Source organism: Girardinichthys multiradiatus, chromosome 4, assembly GCF_021462225.1.
Source record: "Girardinichthys multiradiatus isolate DD_20200921_A chromosome 4, DD_fGirMul_XY1, whole genome shotgun sequence".
NCBI classification, from domain to species: domain Eukaryota; kingdom Metazoa; phylum Chordata; class Actinopteri; order Cyprinodontiformes; family Goodeidae; genus Girardinichthys; species Girardinichthys multiradiatus.
This window is the reverse complement of record NC_061797.1, coordinates 50,295,806-50,318,516: the sequence shown is the minus strand read 5'-3', so window position 1 is coordinate 50,318,516 and position 22,711 is coordinate 50,295,806. Positions and strand designations below refer to the sequence as shown.

General features: G+C 42.0%; 1 protein-coding gene across 1 annotated transcript in view; it reads left to right on the top strand.

The window, feature by feature from the left end:
• Positions 1-22,711, top strand: part of LOC124866761 (SH3 and multiple ankyrin repeat domains protein 2-like) — a 317,419-nt gene that overhangs the window by 80,628 nt on the left and 214,080 nt on the right. Inside the window, exon 4 of the mRNA XM_047362701.1 lies at positions 19,403-19,630. Within this exon, the coding sequence (XP_047218657.1) occupies positions 19,403-19,630 (228 nt within the window). The remainder of the gene's footprint in view (positions 1-19,402; positions 19,631-22,711) is intronic.

Here is a 22,711-nt window from a genome sequence, read left to right as displayed (position 1 = left end):
TGGGGAGAAGGAAATGCCAAAATGCCAGAAGTCCAGTGTCAAGTACCCACAGTCAGTGATGGTCTGGGGTGCCGTGTCAGCTGCTGGTGTTGGTCCACTGTGTTTTATCAAGGGCAGGGTCAATGCAGCTAGCTATCAGGAGATTTTGGAGCACTTCATGCTTCCATCTGCTGAAAAGCTTTATGGAGATGAAGATTTCATTTTTCAGCACGACCTGGCACCTGCTCACAGTGCCAAAACCACTGGTAAATGGTTTACTGACCATGGTATCACTGTGCTCAATTGGCCTACCAACTCTCCTGACCTGAACCCCATAGAGAATCTGTGGGATATTGTGAAGAGAACGTTGAGAGACTCAAGACCCAACACTCTGGATGAGCTAAAGGCCGCTATCGAAGCATCCTGGGCCTCCATAAGACCTCAGCAGTGCCACAGGCTGATTGCCTCCATGCCACGCCGCATTGAAGCAGTAATTTCTGCCAAAGGATTCCCGACCAAGTATTGAGTGCATAACTGTACATGATTATTTGAAGGTTGACGTTTTTTGTATTAAAAACTCTTTTCTTTTATTGGTCGGATGAAATATGCTAATTTTGTGAGATAGGAATTTTGGGTTTTCATGAGCTGTATGCCAAAATCATCCGTATTAAGACAATAAAAGACCTGAAATATTTCAGTTAGTGTGCAATGAATCTAAAATATATGAATGTTCAATTTTCATCATGACATTATGGAAAATAATGAACTTTATCACAATATGCTAATATTTTGAGAAGGACCTGTATACAGGTGCTGGTCATAAAATTAGAATATCATAAAAATTGCTTTATTTCAGTAATTTCATTCAAATAGTGAAACTTGTACATTATATTCATTCATTACACACAGACTGATATATTTCAAATGTTAATTCTTTTAACTTTGATTATAACTGACAACTAATGAAGACCCCAAATTCAGTAACTCAGAAAATTAGAATATTACTTAAGACCAATACCAAAAAAGGATTTTTAGAAATGTTGGCCAACTGAAAAGAATAAACATGAAAAGTATGAGCATGTAGAGCACTCAATACTTAGTTGGGGCACCTTTTGCCTGGATTACTGCAGCAATGTGGTGTGGCATGGAGTCTCTCAGTTATGAGAGCCCAGGTTGCTCTGATAGTAGCCTTCAGCTCTTCTGAATTGTTGGTTCTGGCATATTGCATCTTGCTCTTCACAATACTCCATAGATTTTCTACAGGGTTAATGTCAGGTGAGTCTGGTGGCCAGCAGGGATACCATTGTCCCTAAATCAGGTACTGGTAGGTTTAGCACTGTGTGCAGGTGCCAAGTCCTGTTGGAAAATGAAATCCGTATCACCATAAAGTTGTTCAGCAGCAGGAAGTGCTCTAAAACGTCCTGGTAGATGGCTGTGTTGAGCTTGGACCTCAGAAAACACAGTGGACCAACACCAGCAGATGCCATGGCACCCCAAACCATCACATCTTTGGATCCAAAAAGAGCTTGTTTACATCTTCTTTGGGACCTGGACGATGGTGGAGTTAGTGACGTTTTTCAGACCAATCCAAGCTGCTGCTGGGTCGTTAGCTGAGAAGCTGCTTTTTAGCTTCTCGATGTCACTTCTCCTGGCTGCCCTGATCTCCTTGGTCAGTTTATTCCTGGCTTCATTATACAGGGCCCGGTCCCCCCTGCAGCTTTTTCCTTGGTGCTACGCAGCTTCCTCAAATGTGAAATGAACCATGGTTTATTGTTGTATGTGTAAAAGGTCTTTGGTCCTCACAAACACTGATCAGGGTTTAGCAGAAAATTGCAGTTTGGAAGAAGAAGCAATCCACCATGTGAATGTGCAGTTGTCTTCAGCTGATGGAGGCAACAAAATGTGGACATGTTGGATATCCAACACGGTTTGTTCTCAGTTCTACTTCATCACATTCTAGTGATGTAAAAGGAGCCCACATGTTGGTTTCCAGATTGCAAGGAGCACAGAACACATCACCTATTTCCAGCTGGTGGTAGAGCAGCTGAAGGATCCTCACCAGTGATCCATCACCATTTATCCTGCTAATTAAAATGGGACCTTTTAAAAAATTTATTAAATGTTAGACTTTTTTTCTGTGGAGTTTTTTCATGCATAACCTGAGAAGAACTGTCCTTGCAGTCCTTTACTTTAGGTGGGTATGGATGTGCTGTGACCAGTCTGAAGGATATTTTACTAACAGCTGAAGAAGAGCTTTAATAGTTTTTAGTGTTCTTCTGCTTCATTATGTCTCTCCCTATGAGCCTGCAGCAGAAACAGAGAAAGGCTGTTTAATCCAGCAGTAATATCAGAACTAAATGTTTAAACTAGAAAGAACTTGAATGAAGAATGCGATTCGGATAAGTAACGTACTATTTTGTATAGGCCTTGTTTTGAAATGTGATTGTGGTCATTTGGCTCGGTGGCACAGATTGTATGGCATTCTCACTTCTGTCAGTCTACTTCAGGGCAGCTGTGGCTACATTGTAGCTCACCACTGTCAGTGTGTGAATGTGTGCATGAATGGGTGGATGACTGATTGTAGTGTAAAGAGCTTTGGGTTCTCTGGGGACTGTTGCCTTATCTCTTTAAAGATCATAGTGTCGTCTGCAAACATTTTAGTCTGTAGGTTGAAAACCAGAATCAGAACTTCAGTTTGAGGAAGGAAAGAAACAAATTTATTTTTAAAATTACTGGAAACATGCAAAAACTGAGAATGCCCAGATAACAACAGCAAAGTAAAGAGAGTGCAAAATGTTGACTTTCTTGTTCTCCAAAAAACGATGAGTACAGCAGCAGGACTGAAGTGTCTGAAAGAGTTTTCTTTTTTCAAAAACCCAAAGAGTTGAAGCAACAAGTGCATCCTGGATAAACAAACATGTTTAATAAGATTTCAAAAGCTTGAAAATCACCTGCTGTCCTGACAAGTGTTTTTGAAGTGAACTTTTACTGAAGCTAATTAGTGATGATTAACTTAAAGTTGGACAAAGTTCTTGTTTTTCTCCTGTTTATCTGCCTCTTCATCCTGTCAGTCACTCTGTGTTCTATTTACCATCAGTGAGGTGTAATTTTGTTCATTAACTATAGAGGAAAGTGGGTCAGTATTTGATAAACATGCGGGTCTCGCAGCATAACCTTCAAACAGCAAAGTTTCAGGACTTTCCTAAAGGTGGAGAGCTGAAGGCCTGATGGTTCCAAAGAGAGAGGTTCTCTGAGCTGATCATCATTTATGTTCAGGAGGCAATGTGGAGACCTGGAATCGGAAACCAAAGGGTGCTTTGTAGAAAATATGGAACTATGTGTAACATAAGATATGATGGAACAATTTCATTTAGACCTTTTAAATGTGAGGAGAGGAACTATAAATTACTTTCTGGATTTTACTGGTAGCAGCTGGAGAAAAGCTTCATGTATATTTATATACGTTTATTTTTTGTTTGCTTTCTTTAAATAGTCAATAGATATTTTTTTTCCTTGTTCTAAGACAAGTTGTTCATTATTGTGGTGACATGCCAAGTGATAAATTCAAGGTTCTCATCCAATGTATCTTAATGGCGAGACAAGGAGGTCTGAAAGTCTGTAACAGCAGCCAATGATGAGTCAAGCATTCAAAGTGTGTTTTAACTGTAGCTACACTTACATGTGGAGTTCCTCAAGTGTCCATCCTGGGGCTCGTTATGATCTCACTGTTGCCTTTTGGACTCAGCAATACCAAACACTCAAAAAAATATCATTGCTAAGTAGGTACAAATATACAGTACAAAAGCATGCTGTAAAGAATCATTACAGGCTTTATTAAACTACTTTGAAGACATCACCACATAGTTGAACTTTATTTTTCTCAACTACAATGAGAGCTAAACAAAGATAATATCATTTGGACAAACTGACACAAAAACTAGCCTGGATTCTTGTTTTGGGCCTTGGCTTCACAAGACAAATCTTCTGTGAAACACCTTGGTATCTTTATTTGCAGTTCTTTTGAATTTAACAATCACATCAGCAGAGAGATTTTAGGCCAACACAAAACGCCATATTTTACCCACATATTAGGTTAGATTTAGGTTAAGCAGTGTCATAGATCAGTTGACCCTTCAACGTTTGCAGCTGGAACAAAATGCTGTTGCCTGACTAATGACAGGAGTTAAGCTGCTGTCACACAGTTTCCCATCTTGCTACGCATGCTACCATAGTGAAAACATAATGAAGTGTAGGGGATTATGTGAACCAAAATCTTCTTACACCTTTAAGTGTTCATATCAATGGTTCAGTATTCATAGTGTTCAGCTACCTCAGGACTGCGCACATTACTTTTTTTTACGAACTTGTAGTTTTTATCACATTATATGAAATTTCAATACTCTGGGTTCCCCAAAATGGTAAATACTAACCAAGTTAATCAGAAAAAGATAATGCTGTCAGTTTCAGGTTCAAGCATTCTGCATACTGAGGTTCGTGAAGCATCTGCATAGTGTAGCATGACATTAATTACTGTTATCAAGAGGTCATTGCTGCAATACTTGAGCTACCGTGGCATTGTTTGTATAGCAGTGGTGCATATGTGTGGAATACTGTGGCGCTCATGTGGAAGAACTCTGTAGCAGCCCGTCTTATCTGGTTATCAAATGTATAGAGAGGCGTTGCCGGAAAATTAATTTGCTTCACATTGACCTTCAACCATATAATGACCTTCAACCATATATTGTGTATATACATAATTTGATTTTGAAATTAATAGGAGTGTATGAAAGAATATATTGTGCAGAGTATTCTGCTGAACTCCAAGTATATACATTAATGTGTAGATTGTACTCTAGTAATTAAAAGCTACACAGACCCTCTGTTACTCAATGGGAGGGGGTCCTGCATTAAGACATGTTTCACAGGTTTCAGTATTTGTAATATTTACTACTGTGATGTTTTCCCTTTAGTGGCTGATGTTTTTTCACAATGTCTGTTTGTGCCAAAGGAGCATAAAGCATTAGAACTGGTATTAAACCTGAACTCTTCCAGTAAAACCAGACATGCAACACTGAAGAAAACACATAAAACCATTTAAAGATCTCAGTAACGCTCCAACTATCTCTGGGATCTCAGGTTGTATCCAGAAATTTCCCATAACATACTTTATGAGAGAATTCTTCCAGCTGGAGGTGTTTCAGCTCTTCCTCCTACACCCACTGTTGTTGCTATGTGATAAAATTTTAACCCCTTCCTCTGTTGCCAGAGTTACAGGACTAAAGCTGTAACCTTTATACCGATGACAGCTCAACCTTCCACAGATAAAGGCAGAACACAACACAAATCCAAGCTGTGACTCGCAGGATAAATGGCGTGTTTATTATAATTAGAATGAAAAACTGAACACAGAACACTGAAACAGCTTCATGACAAAGCATTTAAACAACTGCAGCAAAGAAAGGACCAAACAATTACTAAGAACAAAAGAAGAATTATAGTTTTTTTATATAAAACTGCAAAAAGCAATATTGTCATAATACCTTTCAGAAAAACTCCTCTGATGCTTCCTAAACACGATTTCAACATATAGTAAATATTAGATGCAGTATTTGATGTTGATTAAATTTTAAATCTTCCAGCAGCATCAGCATCCCTCTGACTCCAGTTTTGCTTTCCCAGAATTTACCTGAATAAATAAATGTTATGGAAAACCCTTGAGCCTTATTGGATCAGTCTCAGAAGCCTCCGGAAGTGTGTGTGCAGAAAAAGTAAAATTTTTAAATAGCTCTTAGTAAAGATCTTATGCTCCTGCTCCTTTCTGCGTTCCAAGTTTTAGTTGAGTGTTCAGATGAGATGAGATGTTCTACCTGCAAGAGGATGATCTGTTGGAGCTGTCATGATCTTGGCTCTTCTTCTGCTCTGACACTGTGAAAGATCTGGGTCACACTACTGTACATTTTTACTCTGCAGTCACGCAAACAGATGCCTCAGATACCCATTATTAGCCTGGTGAGTGCAGTTCATCATTTGCATTTCACACGGATTTTATCATGATGTGGAGGAACAGATGCGCATTGGTCATTTTAGACGGCCATCATTGATACATCACAGACACACGGGAACATACAAAGTATTTGTTAAATTCAGGCTGACTTAAGGTGATCTCTGTTGAAATGCCAAAACTTAATAACAAAAACCAAATTCTTAGTAATTATCCTGAGATTTTCCCTTTAGGCTCTTTTAGGGGAAATGCACATGACATCAGATCTCATACACTCAGGTTAAACCCGATTCAGTGCAGAGGGTATAACCTGCCTGAAAACACAGAAAACTAACATATGGGAGGGTGGTTATAAAACACAATTCTAAAAAGTAAAGAAAACCAAATGGATCACAGCATTAGATAAAGACGTGCAACCCAGGACCAGGAATTTGTGTTCATGTTACATTTTGCCAAGACAAATAACTTTCTTACAATATAATGATAAATTGTACACTAGATGGACTTTTTAGCACCTCTTGTTGTTAAATCTTGTTTAGTCTGTGTATCTGTAATGTCAGAAGTTGCCTGCTTTTCTATCTGCATGGGTTCTACACAGTCTGGAAAAGTATGGAAATAGAAAACTGCATGGAGGAATATTTGTAATTCCAGATGCTATTTCTCTTCCCATTGTCTAAAACAAGGGTGCCCAGCTCCAGCCCTGCAGAGCTACCTTTCTCCAGCACACCTAAATCACATAAATACTTCATTCTCAGGCATTTGCCAAGCTGAATAACTGAGTCAAACCGATTTTCTTTGAAAAACAGAAATGCAACTTCTACCCCTTCAAAAATGGCATCACGTAGTGCTCTAATTTAGAATATTGTGAAAATGTAACTGCAGCTGAAAGCCACAACGTTAAAACATCATACTTTGTTTGACTACTCGTTGTGTTGGAGTGGAAAAACGTTCCACACAGAAGGATAACAGGTTAAATCCCCCATTCCCCGTCATTAATCTGCGCTTCAAGTTTTTGTCAGTACTGTGGAGCATATGGAAAGTCTGCAGTGTGTAATAACATGGTTTTAATCTTACATTTACAATTTAACTCCATAAAGCGATATTAAAGGGCACATGTTCGTTAGATTTGGAGCCCAACCACTGAGTCTGCTGCGCCTGTTGACAAATGACAAGAAATGTGGTCTCATTCAGGCGTTGCTGGGGCACCTATAGGAAGGAAGTTTCTGTTTGCATAGATTCTAACATTTAATTCAGTCATAGAGAAAGACACAGAGAGAGAAAGCTTTACTGCGGTCAGTCTGTAGTGCAGTCTCCATGTATTACCTGTGATTTAAAACCTTTTAAACACACATTCTCATTCTCTAAAGTTTCATATCTGTATATGTGAGGTGATCTACATAAAAGCTTTGCATTTTGTCACCACTTAGTGTAATTTCCCACTGTGAGTAACCCACTTTGTGGAACAGTCATTCATTTCCATGAGTAAAAGTTAAAAAGAAAGTAAAAGAATTTGTAATTTGTAATACCAAATGTCTTATTTCCTGGTGACTAACTTATTGGTTTATTATTTCTTATGTCAACCAAGTGGTGTTGGTGCACTGTTGAAATGAAAGGAAAAAAATGTAAGGAAAACGCAGGAAGTGACATTGAAACTGGACATTTAAAAAGACTCCAGTGCAGCTGCTGTCCAAAAAGCAAAAGTACATAAGCTGTCTTTTTTTGAAGCCTGTTTGGTTTTTAGAACCTACTTTTGAAATGAATTCGGCTACGGAAGATGTGAGATTGGTTTTGAAATTCTACCAATAATTAGAGAAGTTCTAATCAGAGAACCAAGACTAGTTGGATTACTCAGAGTCCACAGTGGTACCCATGACGGAGGAATAGCGGTGTGAAGAACCCACAGAAAACGTAAGGACAAGAGAGTCAGAAAATTAGTGGGTCAGTAGTTGCTATGGTAATTCCCTCCTTTTCTGGGGAGCACCTGGGTTAATTTAATCCTAAAACAGCCACAAGCTGTGTAAAAACAGTTGTATCAAAGAAGACTAGAATCTTCTGGTGGCAACACAGGTCCACACGTATGGGTCTGCTGTGTTTTATGTAGGACATCTGGCAGGTTAAAGAGAGTCTTCAGTTCCAGTTTGCAAAGAACGTTTCACAACTAAAACTGGGATTTTAGGTGTGCATACTCCAGCATCTGTGTGGGATTAAACAGGAATCTAGGCCCTGCAGCAGCAGGAGACAAACAAGGGACAGAATATCTATGTTTTGATGCGTAAACTGTACATAGGAGGTGAAATTGGTGGTATGAAAGAAATTTGAATATTTCTGTTGTACAAGGTGAAAACCTGGACTGTTTGACATCATCTGTGGGTTTGAATTAATTTGTTAGTGTCTGTCTTTATCTGTTTATTTACTTCAACGTTTCCGTGTTTATTAGCTAACTTCCCTCGGGTGACTGCTTAGGTTCTTCCCTAGCTTCTTTGTATTCCTCTGATCTGCTAGCCTGGTTCTCATGCCATTCATCAACCCTCCCAATAATTAAAAACCTTTGCAGTGAAATTTTATAAACACGTAACATCACTACAAAAAGTCCTAACGCATTACTCACAGTTGAGCTCTTTATTAATGTATTTTTAATGTAAAGTGTTTCCAATACTGTAGGAGTAGTAGTTAACCAAAATCCTCCTCATAGTAATAATTATGCTTCAGTTCTGGCAGCCTGACACCCTGAACTAGATTTGTTTTCCTGAATTTAAATGCATGAATGTAAAATGGGTCCAGTAAATATGATATACTTGTATCAAAATGTAAAATAAAAAAAAAGGAGATGCATATTTTCAAAATCATAAAGTTACTTGGATTTTTATGTGTCTAAATATGTTTTGTAACCATAAACAAGAACAAAACAACTGTCCTGCGTTGTCAAGGGAGCCGACTGAATGCTGCTGTCAGTTTATTTCCTACAGAACAACCACCAGCATTTAGAAAGAACCTCATATTTATATTATATATTGTTTATTTAAACATTACAGGAAGTAAAACTTTAACTGTTAATTCATGTGTTACTGACAATGTGGGGCACATTTTAATAACAGAGATTAACACGGATAAAGCCTCTGAGTGTTTCTGTAAGTGTTTTCAGATTGGTGGATTTTGTTTGGTATTTGCTTTTGACAGAAGGCTACCCGTCTCTGTGTGACGTTGGAAAGTTTCAAATCAGGAAACATCTCTGAATCAACTTTGTGTTGATTCAGAGGTGAATAAACAGTGGCACGCTCACAAACAAAGGCCCGATAGATCTCCTTACTGCTGCTTCTTCTCCTTTTCTTTCCCTAAATGCCTCATTTAAATGACCTGAACTTTAATAACAAATCATGTGAAATTTTCAGAATAGAAACAACTAAAAGTTCCTCTTTTATGTCACTCGGAGTAAAATTAGACCTCAGTTTGATGGTGAACAGAAAACAGAACTTGCAGGTTTGTCAAAAGCTTTGGTCCTTAGTGCAGGTAGTGGGAAGGGACTCGGCCTGAACCATCCACCATTATGGTTTTAACTACTATGTTTCCTGGCAGTTAAAACTATGTCAATCAGCCATCTTCATCTAGATTTTGTAGTTATTGAACAAAAGATGCAATAAACATCTGACCTCCAACTAAGGCTGTTTTGTTTCTGCTGCCAATCAAAGAAAGAACTGGGTCTAAAAGGTAACAAACACAAACCTTTGGTGTCTTTAGTCCAAACAGACATTAATCAGTGTTTGCAGACAATGAAAGGTTATCATTGTGCTCTAATGGCTCTGAGCACTAATTCCAGGTGTTATCCTCCCAGGTGTTCACCACAGCCGGAAAACCCTTTTCTGTTAAAAATGTAATACACACCCACCCACACACACACTCACGAGTCATGCAAATCAAAGAAAATTGCTGTGTTCATTACTGAGCTCTGCACACACTATGTGTCTGAACACCTCAAGAAAGAGGAAAAATAAATCTTTTCATCCTTTCAATTACACCTCTCAACAAAGAGAGAGGCTTTTGTTGAATAATAATTTATCCAGCGACGTTGAGAGATGGACTTGGGTCTGAATGTGTGTTAAAGTAGATGGGGTCATAATTACATGCATTATATTTAATAAAAGTAGCCACAGGAAGTGCTAGTAGTTAAAGCAAGAAAGTGAAATTCTGTCTTCAAAGAACGTATCTGCATTTGATGATACAGTACAACAACAATCTCTGTTGGATCTGACAGGATGCATGTAGCAGAATCAAGCTGAATGATGCTGTTCTGCAGAGGTTCCTGGACTGGTCCAATCTCCTGAAAGCTGTCATTTCTCTTAAAATCAGGCTGATTGCATCAGATGTTTCAGTGCATGGGAAAATGTATTCCTTAAACCCCCTTATTGCTTCTTCACAGCTGAGAAACAAGCTCTGAGATGCTTTCAGGCTTTTTATAAGATGTAGACCTAAGTCTGACAGGAAAAAATATTTTAGTGTTTAGGTCCAGTTTCAGATGATGTTGGAGGCAAACAAGATCAGAAAGATTAATGCAAGAATTATTCTAGTGCTTGTTGGCAGCTAAATGTAGTGTTCTGGTCAGTTAGTTTTGAGTTTTTATCAATTTTTATCAATTAGTTATCCAGAGATTTACCTCTGACTATTTAATTCTGTTTAATGTTGATATAATTTGTACCTTAATTGCATTATATGCTTCAGATCCCACTTCTGCACCTGTACAAACTGGTTGTTCTACAGAAGTGGACGTTTGTGAGAGTACAATGAAGTCCTCATTATTGCTACATTTCTAGGAATAAAGTCTCAGCCAGCTTACCAGTGTTCCAGCTGCAGGCGAGAAAACAAACTGGATTTGCTCAATGTGCTCACTGAGCAACACAAGACAGTAACAATGGGTTCCTAAGCATTTCATGCATCCAAATATTGGAGAAACATTTTACAGCAGAGTCTGTACAATACCGATATAAAGAGGAGCAAAACATCAGTAAGATGAAGAAGCTGTTTATTTTGCAGCTGTCACCACTTTTTTTTGCGTGTGCCACCATGTTGGATTTTGACGGGGTTGGTGTAAAATGTTGGAGGTCGGAAATTGTGTTCTGGGAATGGGAGGAGTCCAGCAACACAAGTACTCCATAATGATTCACTTTTAATCCTAATTTCACCAGGTCAAATAACCAGGTAAGAAACCCACCCCCTAAATGCGTCTTGGTCAGCCTATGGATGAGAATGTGTGACTGGTTGAATTGAATCATTTCAATTTAAGTGTAAACTGTTTCATGTTTTGTCACAACTCTGATGAAGGCCACAAGCTAAAATGTGTTGATCTTTTAATCCAGATGTTTCAGTACTTCTCGTGTTGCTGGACTTCTCACCTTACCAGAGCTTTGTTCCTCTCCATATATCTTGGATATTTTCTGTATATGGAAAAAAAAAACATAATAAAGCTGCATGTTATATTGAAATTTAATCAACATATCAATGTGAAAATGTGCAGCACTTTCATTTGATGCTTGTTCCATAAATCCAGTAATATATTCAGCCAGCTGGATAGACTCTGAACTGATTGAAATCTTGGTTACTGTGATGCTGAAGTTCAGGGAGAGTGGTGAGGCCACCAGCCAAAGAGAAGACATAGAACAGAAGGGAGGATGTAATAGAACAGTCAATATGAGATATTTACAGTTGAACAATACAAAACAATATTCTTCCTATTCTTTGGGCCATGAATGTGAACTGTGAAACAGGCTTCTGTCGGTGGTAAAACTAATCTTTGAGATATCTTTAAAACTGCAGATATCCAGTAAATTCATGGTGATCTTGACATTTATCAGTGGTGTTAATATCTAATAACTTTCAGGTTAAATAGGAGAAGAAGAACCAGACAGCTTACTGTTGTGAAAGTAAGTGAAGTCCATCCATCCGTCCGTCCATCCTACCATCCAAGCCCTTTGACGTTTCAGTGGTTTCAGGTTATAATCAGGGTTGACATACATTAAATAATCAGGTGTATTTTAAATATTTTTTGAATTAGAATTCAGATATCGGGTTGTGGAGGCAACAAGTCCAAGAAGGAACCCAGAGATCCTTCTCCCTAACACCGCTCTTCAACTCGATATAGGGAATCCCAAGGTCTTCCTAGTCCAAAAGTATATACAGCTCTATATATAGTCACCTCCTCCAAATAGGATGTACCTGCAAAGTCTCCAAAAAGAGGTGTCCAGGAGATGTTACAGAGGAACCTAACTTGAGCTGCTTGCTTCCAGGGTCTTGTTTTTTCAGTCATAATCTATTTCTAATGACCTTAGTGAAGATCAGACTGTAGACGAACAACTAAATTGAAAGCTACACTTTTTTACTTACACCCCAACTGGTCTCCATATCTCCAGCTCCATCCTACCATTGCTCATTCTAGAACAAGACATCAAGTTGAACTCGCTGACTTAAGGGAGAGACTGACGTCCAACATGGAAGGAGCAGTCCAAGTTCTACAGGTTGCTAAAAATGGCCTCAGACACTGTTACGAACCACTCCTGCATGGATGCCATCAAAACCAGATCATCTTGACACACTTGTCTTCACAGCTACTCTTTCAGATTCAGCACAACTTGTACAAGCTCACCATCGTGCTGGGGATGGAGACAGGACTTGCTTTGGTTATATGGAATCTGGAAAAGCTCTTTAAAGCAAACATGGACCAGAGAACCAAACTCCTATGACCCTCTCAGCAGCTCTGCATGGTTGAAGACCTCATCCACTGTTTCATGACAAGGATAAAAGCCTGTTAATGAATCAGAGGACTGATAAACAGTTGGAGCCTCCTTTCCAACACTCTAGAGTAAACCTTCGGTCTACTACTCCACAAATCTGGTCCATGTCCTTGATGCAGCGTTGAAAAGCTAACCCCAAACATTCAGTACCTTTGGCAACTCTGGGTACTCGTACTCGTCGTCTTCCGCTTTATCCGGGACCGGGTCGCGGGGGCAGCAGACTCAGCAGAGACGCCCAGACGTCCCTCTCCCCAGACACCTCCTCCAGCTCCTCCAGGGGGAGCCCAAGGCATTCCCAGGCCAGCCGAGAGACATAGTCCCTCCAGCGTGTCCTGTGCCGTCCCCTGGGCCTCCTCCCGGTGGGACGTGCCTGAAACACCTCCCGAGGAAGGCGTCCAGGAGGCATCCGGTATAGATGCCAGAGCCAACCCAACTGGCTCCTCTCGATGTGGAGGAGCAGCGGCTCTACTCCGAGCTCCTCACCCTATCTCTAAGGGAGTGACCGGCCACCCTACGGAGGAAGCTCATTTCAGCCGCTTGTGTCGGGGATCTCCTTCTTTCGGTCATGACCCAAAGTTCATGCCCATAGGTGAGGGTAGGAACATAGACCACCCGGTAAATCGAGAGCTTCGCTTTTCGCCTCAGCTCTCTCTTCACCACAATGGACCAGCACAGCGCCCCTATTACTGCGGCAGCCGCACCGATCCATCTGTCAATCTCCCACTCCATTCTTCCCTCACTCGTGAACAAGACCCCGAGATACTTAAACTCCTCCACTTGAGGCAGGAACTCCCCTCCGACCTGAAGAGGACAAGCCACCCTTTTCCGGTTGAGAACCATGGCCTCGGACTTGGAGGAGCTGATCTTCACCCCAGCTGCTTCAAACTCGGCTGCGAACCGCCCCAGCGCATGCTGTAGGTCTTGGCTAGAGGGGGCCAGGAGGACCACGTCATCTGCAAAAAGAAGAGATGAAAGCCTCTGGTCCCCAAACCAGACCCCCTCCGGCCCTTAGCTGTGTCTAGAAATCCTGTCCATAAAAGTTATGAACAGGACCGGTGACAAAGGGAAGCCCTGCTGGAGTCCAACATGCACCGGGAACAGGTCCGACTTAGTGCCAGCAATGCGAAGCAAACTCCTGTTCCGCTTGTACAGAGACCGGATGGCCCCTAGTAAAGGGCCCCCGATTCCATACTCCTGGAGCACCCCCCACAGGGCATCACGAGGGACACAGTTGAATGCTTTCTCCAGGTCCACAAAACACATGTGAACCGGTTGGGCAAACTCCCATGAACCCTCGAGTACCCTGTGGAGGGTATAGAGCTGGTCCAGTGTTCCACGGCCGGGACAAAAACCACACTGCTCCTCCTGAAGCCGAGGTTCGACTATCGGTCGGACTCTCCTCTCCAATACCCTGGCGTAGGCCTTACCAAGGAGGCTGAGGAATGTGATCCCCCTGTAGTTGGAACACAGCCTCTGGTCACCCTTCTTATGAAGGGGAACCACCACCCCAGTCTGCCAGTCCAAAGGCACTGTCCCCGTCCACCACGCAATGTTGAAGAGGTGTGTCAACCATGACAGCCCCTCAACATCGAAAGACTTGAGGTACTCAGGGCGGATCTCATCCACCCCTGAAGCCCTGCCACCGCAGAGCTTTTTAACCACCTCGGCGACTTCAGCCTGGGTGATGAAAGAGTCCAACCCCGAGTCCCCAGCCTCTGTTTCCACCAGGGAATGCGTGATGGCAAGATTGAGGAGATCCTCGATGTACTCCTTCCACCGGCCGATAATGTCCCCAGTCGAGGTCAGCAGCTCCCCACCCCCACTGTAAACAGTGTTGGCGAAGCACTGCTTCCCCCTCCTGAGGAGCCGGACGGTTTGCCAGAATCGCTTCGAGGCCAACCGGTAGTCCTTCCCCATGGCCTCACCGAACTCCTCCCAGGTCCGAGTTTTTGCCTCTGCTACAGCCCGGGCCGCAGCACGCTTGGCCTCACGGTACCCGTCAGCTGCCTCAGGAGTCCCACAAGCCAACCACAGCTGATAGGACTCCTTCTTTAGCTTCACAGCGTCCCTTACTGCCGGTGTCCACCATCGGGTTCAGGGATTGCCGCCGCGACAGGCACCGCAGACCTTACGGCCGCAGCTACGGGCAGCAGCATCGACAATAGATGCGGAGAACATGGTCCACTCAGACTCTATGTCTCCAACATCCCTCGGAATCTGGTCAAAGCTCTCCCGGAGGTGAGAGTTGAATACATCCCTGGCCAAGGGTCCGCCAGACATTCCCAGCAGACCCTCACTATGTACTTGGGCCTGCCAAGTCTCTCCGGCTTTCTCCTCCCCCATCGGATCCAACTCACCACCAGGTGGTGATCAGTGGACAGCTCAGCCCCTCTCTTCACCCGAGTGTCCAAAACATGCGGCTGAAGGTCTGATGATACGATAACAAAGTCGATCATTGACCTCCTGCCTAGGGTGTCCTGGTGCCAAGTGCACTGATGGACACCCTTATGTTTGAACATGGTGTTCATTATGGACAATACTTGACTAGCACAGATGTCCAATAACAAAACACCGCTCGGATTCAGATCGGGGAGGCCATTCCTCCTGATCATGCCTCTCCAGGTGTCACTGTCGTTTCCCACGTGGGCGTTGAAGTCCCCCAGCAGAATAATGGAACCCCGGGAGGGGCACTATCCAGCACCCCCGACAGGGACGCCAAGAAGGCCGGGTACTCCGCACTACCACTTGGCCCGTAGGCTGATATGATAATCAGAGACCTCTCCCCAACCCGAAGGCACAGGGATGCGACCCTCTCATCCACTGGGGTAAACCCCAACACGAGACGGCTGAGCTGGGGGGCAACAAGCAAACCCACCCCAGCCCGCCGCCTCTCCCTGTGGGCCACTCCAGAGTAGAAGAGAGTCCAGCCCCTCTCGAGGAGATGGGTGCCAGAGCCCACGCTGTGCGTGGAGGCGAGCCCGACTATCTCGCACCAGCTCAGGCTCCTTCCCCCCCAGCGAGGTGACATTCCACGTCCCTAGAGCCAACCTAAGCATCCGGGGATCGGGCCGCCGAGGTCTCCACCTTCGTCCGCCGCCCAATCCTCTTTGCATCGGTCCCTCACAGTTCCCCCTGCAGGTGGTGGGCCCACTGGGGGATGGTCTCGCATCTCTCGTTCGAGCTTGGCCCGGCTGGACTCCTTCTTTAGCTTGACAGCGTCCCTTACTGCCGGTGTCCACCATCGGGTTCAGGGATGGCCGCTGCGACAGGCACCGCAGACCTTATGGCCGCAGCTATGGACAGCAGCATTGACAATAGATGCGCAGAACATGGTCCACTCAGACTCTATGTCTCCAACATCTCTCGGAGCAACCCAGCCACCAGGCGCTCTCCGACGAGTCCCGACCCCAGGCCTGGCTTCAGGGTGGAACCCCGGCTCCGCCGTACCGGGCGACGTCACGTCCCTCGATTTTGTAGTCGTCATGAGGGGTTCTGGCAGCTCTGAGTGACATACCTAATGTCACGCCATGAGCTTTTTAACGATCATAGTGACAAACTCACCTTCCCCCACATCTTAAGACTGCCTCTTCCACAGAGAGCATAGTAACCAGATAGTAAAATCCTTTAAGGTTTTCTTCCACACATTATCCTCAGTCTGGCTCTGCAATACCAACCACCACCCTAACACAGTTTGAGATGGTTCCTGATTTCCCCTTGAGTCACTGACTGGTTTGCCAGAACCTCCTTGAGGCCAACCCCAGCTTTTGCCTGTCCTCTTCTTCCTTTAATGTTGTTGTAGAAAAATAAAGAGCTTTTTTTCCTCCATTCTGCTATATACCGACATGCTTTTTCACTTAGTTAGTGAGACGTGTCTTCGCCATTCCAGGTTGAAATTATACCTTTGCTTGTAGGGATAACAACTGTTGTCAACACATGCAGCGGGTACCAGTTGCCATAGATGCAAAAATATTGCAAGTGATTGATTTACTGTCAACTGAGTCTGTATTAAACAGCTAATCAGGTTCTGATTGCTGTCAGCTGGGTTCTGACTCTTTCTGCGCATGTTTGGTGTGGATATGTCAGTGCATGTCAGTTCAGTGGACCTGTTGGATACACTGCTCACATGTTTGCACGCTCATCCAAACAGAACCGCTCCTGTCAACACAAACACACACTTACCCAGAGAGTGGCTGTAATTGGCCCCATACTGACTGCAAAGTATTAGGGACAATTATATGCATTACAGGATGAAGTCCTCAGCAGAAAACCAGAGCGAAGAAAGTACAGAAATCTCCAGAAGAGCCTCTTCATCATGATGAAAGGAAGTGGTAATTTTCTCCAGAACTTCTAATAACTCGCATGTTCGCTTTTTATCTTTTCACCTTGTTCTAAACTCCCACGGGGGATGCTGAAACATTTTTGTCACAATCACAGAGGGAAACTCAGGGGAGCTGAAGAACACATCCATCATCAGTGAAAGTGTGACCTTCATCTCTTATCAGACAGCAGGTATCTGGGTTGATGTCACAGCCTAGCGTCAGCCATCACAGCTGATGAATACCTGCCTAAGCATCACTGATAATTCAGTATGCCACAGATAACTCGAACTTTGCCATTTCCACCTGAAACATCTCATCTTCTCTCAGCTGACTCTTCTCTTTCATCAGAGTTAACGCTGCAGTGCTCTCAGGGTGCAAAGCAAAGGTTCGACTGTTATTGATAATGCTGTCACATTAATTCAGCACTAACAAAAAAATACATTTTTAAAAAGCACTTTGCTCTAATTATACATTAATAAGACCGAAGGCAAATAATGTTCCGGATTCTATCTTTGAACACCTTAAACAAATCTTTGCAGCTCTCTCCAGCTCCCCCTGGGGGTCACCGTACTGAAGGAAAAACACTTCCTTCCAAAAAGTTCTTGGTCTGTTCTGGGGGTCCTCCGCCAGGATCAGCTCACTTGGATGAGAAGCCCCGTCTCCCGCAGTTGTCTCCTTTTGATACGATAGATTAGCAGCTAAATCCCCCTTGTTATGGTGGACCTCACCGTATCCTTGAGGCAGAAACAGGCTTCCCTCCAGAGGAATCTGATTTCAGCTACTTGTAGTATGAGTCATCCTCCCTGTCTCAGGGTTGGAACATAGAAGAACCAGGAAACCAAGACCTTTGCTTTTTAGCTCATCTTCTTTACCACAGACTTGTGTAATATGGGTCAAATATTCTGTTAAACTTTAAAAAAACAACATTTAAAGCCCAAATGTTGCCGTGCTCATGCTCAAAACGCTGTTGTCACTCTCAAATCACTCATGCTTGATTACAAAAATGCTTCCTTTTCCTTCCAAACTATGTTTGAATTCACTGACTTTTGAAGAAATACTCTGTCCTGTTTGCTTCCTTCCTGCTCGCTTGGGTATTTCCTCTCAGATTATTTTTGCTCTGTCTTGTCTTACCAAGTCAAGGAGGTTTGCTATCTTTTCAGAATAACTAGTTTACTTACAGAGAGATGTGAAACTGAATGTGTGAGCCGAGACGATAAACCTGATGTTTACCTTGCGTGGGGAAGATGTTTGAGCACAAGGAGAAGAATGTGAACATGAGGGATTGATACTGAACACAGAAACTGTTTTGAGGAAGAGCAGAGTTTGTCTGTAAGCTAACTAATCTTTTTTCTTGATAGGGAGCAGCACAATGTTGAGAAAATAATGAATCTTGTTGAATTTTGAAAGGTAGTTTCCACCATGGAGCAATCCCTTCATTAATGTGGACAAAGCTCCTAATCATCCTGATATCAGACTCAGATACTTGAACATATTCCCCTGACTCACCAAGCGCCCCCAACCCACAGGTTTCAGCCTCTTTTCTCTTTGTTTTTCACCTTTCTGCTTCCTGTTTCATGGCCATTAACAGAATATAGGTAAAATGTATATTAAAACAAGTTTTTGTATCTTATTTCCTTAAAATGTCATGTTTGAGCATCTAAAGCTATTTAAAACTTCTGATGTATGATTTAGTCTCGCATTTGTACTGGATAATATATGAACTCGGCACATATTGGGGTTTAAGATGATTTAAGGTGAAGGAATCATTGATACTGATATTTTTAAAGTATGGCTACAGAAGGACCACATCAGAGGTGTGTCATTAGGACCAGCTTACTTCCTAATGGATGCAAGCTAAATTTGTTTGTTCTACATCTGAAACTCAGCCATAATGTTGAGTTAGACGATCATCATGCTACCAAATACAGGCTGTTTTAGAAGTTTTAATCCTGCACAGGTCAATCGTGAAATTACACTTCTGATGAGACGTCAGGCGTTTCATCTTCTCACCCATAAATCATGTTGATGCCTCATTTTAAGGCAGAGCAGTTATTTTACCTGCTGCTTTCTGTCTGATGGCTGCTTGCAGATGCAGTTTTTCAATCAAATGCAATGAATCCTGGTGAAGAAAAGCCTTTCTGTAAAGATGTTCTGTCATGGTAGCTCTGTGGGGAAGTTTCTTCAAGCTCAGAACAAAAGAGGATAAACTAACAAACTAACAGTTGCACGCTTTTGGGTTGACTGAAGCCATTCTAATGGGAGCACTGGAAATTCCTACCTTTTATTGAACTGACCTTTCTGTTCCCTTCTGTTTCTGGGCCCAGCTGAATCCGCCGGCTCTGCTGAGCATGCCCCGGAGCCCCACCTCCAGTGAGGATGAGATGGCCCAAAGCTTTTCTGACTACTCCGACGACTGTGCCTCCGACAGCTCCCGCGAAGAAACCATCTACGAGACGATAAGGGCGACCGTAGAGCCATCGCAGAACCACATGGACGACATTCACACGAACTCGCTGGTGATCCGGGTCCTCATACCGGACCTGCAGCAGACGGTGAGTGTCGATTTAGGGGGAGGATTGTTGGAACCAAAATAAAACATGAACTGTTTATTTTTTAAATATGGGCCCCCTGGGAGATTATTAGGATGATGAAATATTGGAGGCTCAGTCTGAATCTTGAGGTTTTTTTTATCCACTGTCTGCATCATTTCTTCTTCCTAAGTGAAATGCCTTGAAGGTGTTCTGTAGCAGTTATTTACCTGGGCTGCTTTTATAAAACAAAACAAAAAGGATATGACTTTCTAACTTTAACTTTATCATGATGGTATTTTAATATTATTGAAAGTGAGATGCTGCTCTTCTTCATCTGGCCCAGATCTGCTGTTTGCTCTAAATGCCAAAGTGGATAAATGTGATCAGCAGTTCTCCAGACCTTATGAGGGTCTTTCAGAGTTTTTCTCTTGACTTTAGATGCTTTTTCTCTCAGTTTGTCATTTTCTGAGCATAGAGAAACTTTTTTGTTTGTTCAGCCACTTAACTCTGACCTCAGCATCACTCAGGCTTAAAAACGTTCCTAAACTCAGACAACAGGGATGAACCTGTTTAGCACAGAACCAGGACATTTGTCAGACAGAAAACCCGAATGTTTGCTCCAACAAGGTCCAAAGAGCTGAAGGCTTTGCAAATGGTAAATCAGTTGAAGGACAGTGGATGTCTGTTTAATGTCTGGGTTTTCTTCCTGTTTCATAAAGACATGAGTTTTATGTACAGTTTATCTTTTGGAGATTATTAGGTCTGAATCTTCCTTTTTCCTCTGCTTTGCTCTCACTAGCCCCTACAGCTAGTGTAATGTTAGGAATGATGCTAATGTGTGACACTAGGTTCTGAAGAAATAAAATAAATATTTTAATCTGAATTTGTAGATGAATTTATTAATGCTGCTGTTGCTTTGAAATTGAGTTACATGTGTTTGAGCAACCATTGCTTGTTCTTCATTACAGCCCCAGAGGCTTGCATTCCATGTTTCACCATAAGGAAATAGTGTGTTGCTGTATGTAATTCTCTAATTAAATGTTTATTCATCATTATTTATCCACTATTTGTTTATAATCTAAAGTAATCGTTGGATTTAATGCTGAACAATAGAAATACCTGCCTCCTAGGAAGGTAAACCTTAAACGTCAGTCCGTCCTTCTGTCCGTCCGTCCATCCATCCAGTTGATGTTTCAGTGGGTTCAGGTTATAATCAATGATAAAATGCACTAAACTACCAGGGGTATTTAAAATAAAGTGCAGTGTGAGTGAAACACAGATGTATTTCCAGATGATAAAGGTTTTTTTTCTCACAAGTCCTCAGCTGTTACTTCACTATGGGGTAAGAACGCTGTCAAAAACACTGTGTATGTAAAGAAGGAAATGTGTGCATATTAGTCAATAGTTGTGCATAAGTAAAATCCAAAAGAGGTATTGTATATTTTCTCTATAAGAATACAAAATAAAATGTTACAGCTTCAAGAAATTACAAACACAAGGTTCAAGTTTACAGTTGTGGTTTATTCTTTATGAATACAATATGCTATAACAGTTTATGAATACGATTTCTTTTCTATGAGAATACGAATCTACAGCACTCGTACATCACGCGACACCAAGTCACGTGATCTCAGGCTGGTTAGTGGAGCACAGAGTTAGGCCTTGGATGACAGAAAAGGGTAATGGGAGATGATTTAGTCTAAAAGGAATATTAGGAACAGAGGGGAGATGGGGGGGAAATCAAGAGTATTATAAATAAAGCATTTTTCTTATTTTTATGAAATACAAAACTAAAACATAGAATATAGTGGGTGGAGTTATACAATGATGTACAGTAGGTGGCGGTATGCACCTCTGAATTTGTTGCGAACCGCCAGCAGAAGAAGTGAAGAAGAAGCAGCACTATAGCGCTAAGATGACGGACCAAGAGCATATATTAACGACATTAAGACATATATAAAGCAAGAAACTACAGTACAAAGCCAGGTAATGTTAAAAAGTTTATATATGTCTTAATGTCGTTAATATATGCTCTTGGTCCGTCATCTTAGCGCTATAGTGCTGCTTCTTCTTCTTCTCTTCTTCTGCTGGCGGTTCGCAACAAATTCAGAGGTGCATACCGCCACCTATTGTACATCATTGTATAACTCCACCCACTATATTCTATGTTTTAGTTTTGTATTTCATAAAAATAAGAAAAATGCTTTATTTATAATACTCTTGATTTCCCCCCCATCTCCCCTCTGTTCCTAATATTCCTTTTAGACTGAATCATCTCCCATTACCCTTTTCCGTCATCCAAGGCCTAACTCTGTGCTCCACTAACCAGCCTGAGATCACGTGACTTGGTGTCGCGTGATGTACGAGTGCTGTAGATTCGTATTCTCATAGAAAAGAAATCGTATTCATAAACTGTTATAGCATATTGTATTCATAAAGAATAAACCACAACTGTAAACTTGAACCTTGTGTTTGTAATTTCTTGAAGCTGTAACATTTTATTTTGTATTCTTATAGAGAAAATATACAATACCTCTTTTGGATTTTACTTATGCACAACTATTGACTAATATGCACACATTTCCCTCTTTACATACACAGTGTTTTTGACAGTGTTCTTACCCCATACTTCACCTACAATGATCTCCCTGGAATCACAGATCACTTCAGCCTTTTTATTTACTTCTTGCCTCTCTGAACTAAACACAAAGTGAGTCAGACACATGCAAATGGATCCGATGTGTAGGAAACAAGAAGAATGTACACGCTTTGCAAAAAGGTGGACCCAGTTTTCTTTGTTCATTAGCAGGTTATTTTTTCCTAACGTTGATAATAACCATCTCTAATTAAGCCTTCTTCCCATTCTCTTCATATAAAATGGAACTTCTGGTAGTTCAAATGCTGACGCTAATTATCGGCTTCTGAATGCTGCTCTTAATTTTTTTTTAGTCAGCTCATCACATTATTTTCTCACCTTGTTGTGTTCAGATGTGAAGACTTTAATGAGGTGTGACCAATAGGATTCACGTTGCCTCGTTTTCCTGATAAAATGCAGAGGAGTGTGAATCATGTGTGGGTGACGTGGTGGGCTTCAAGTATACG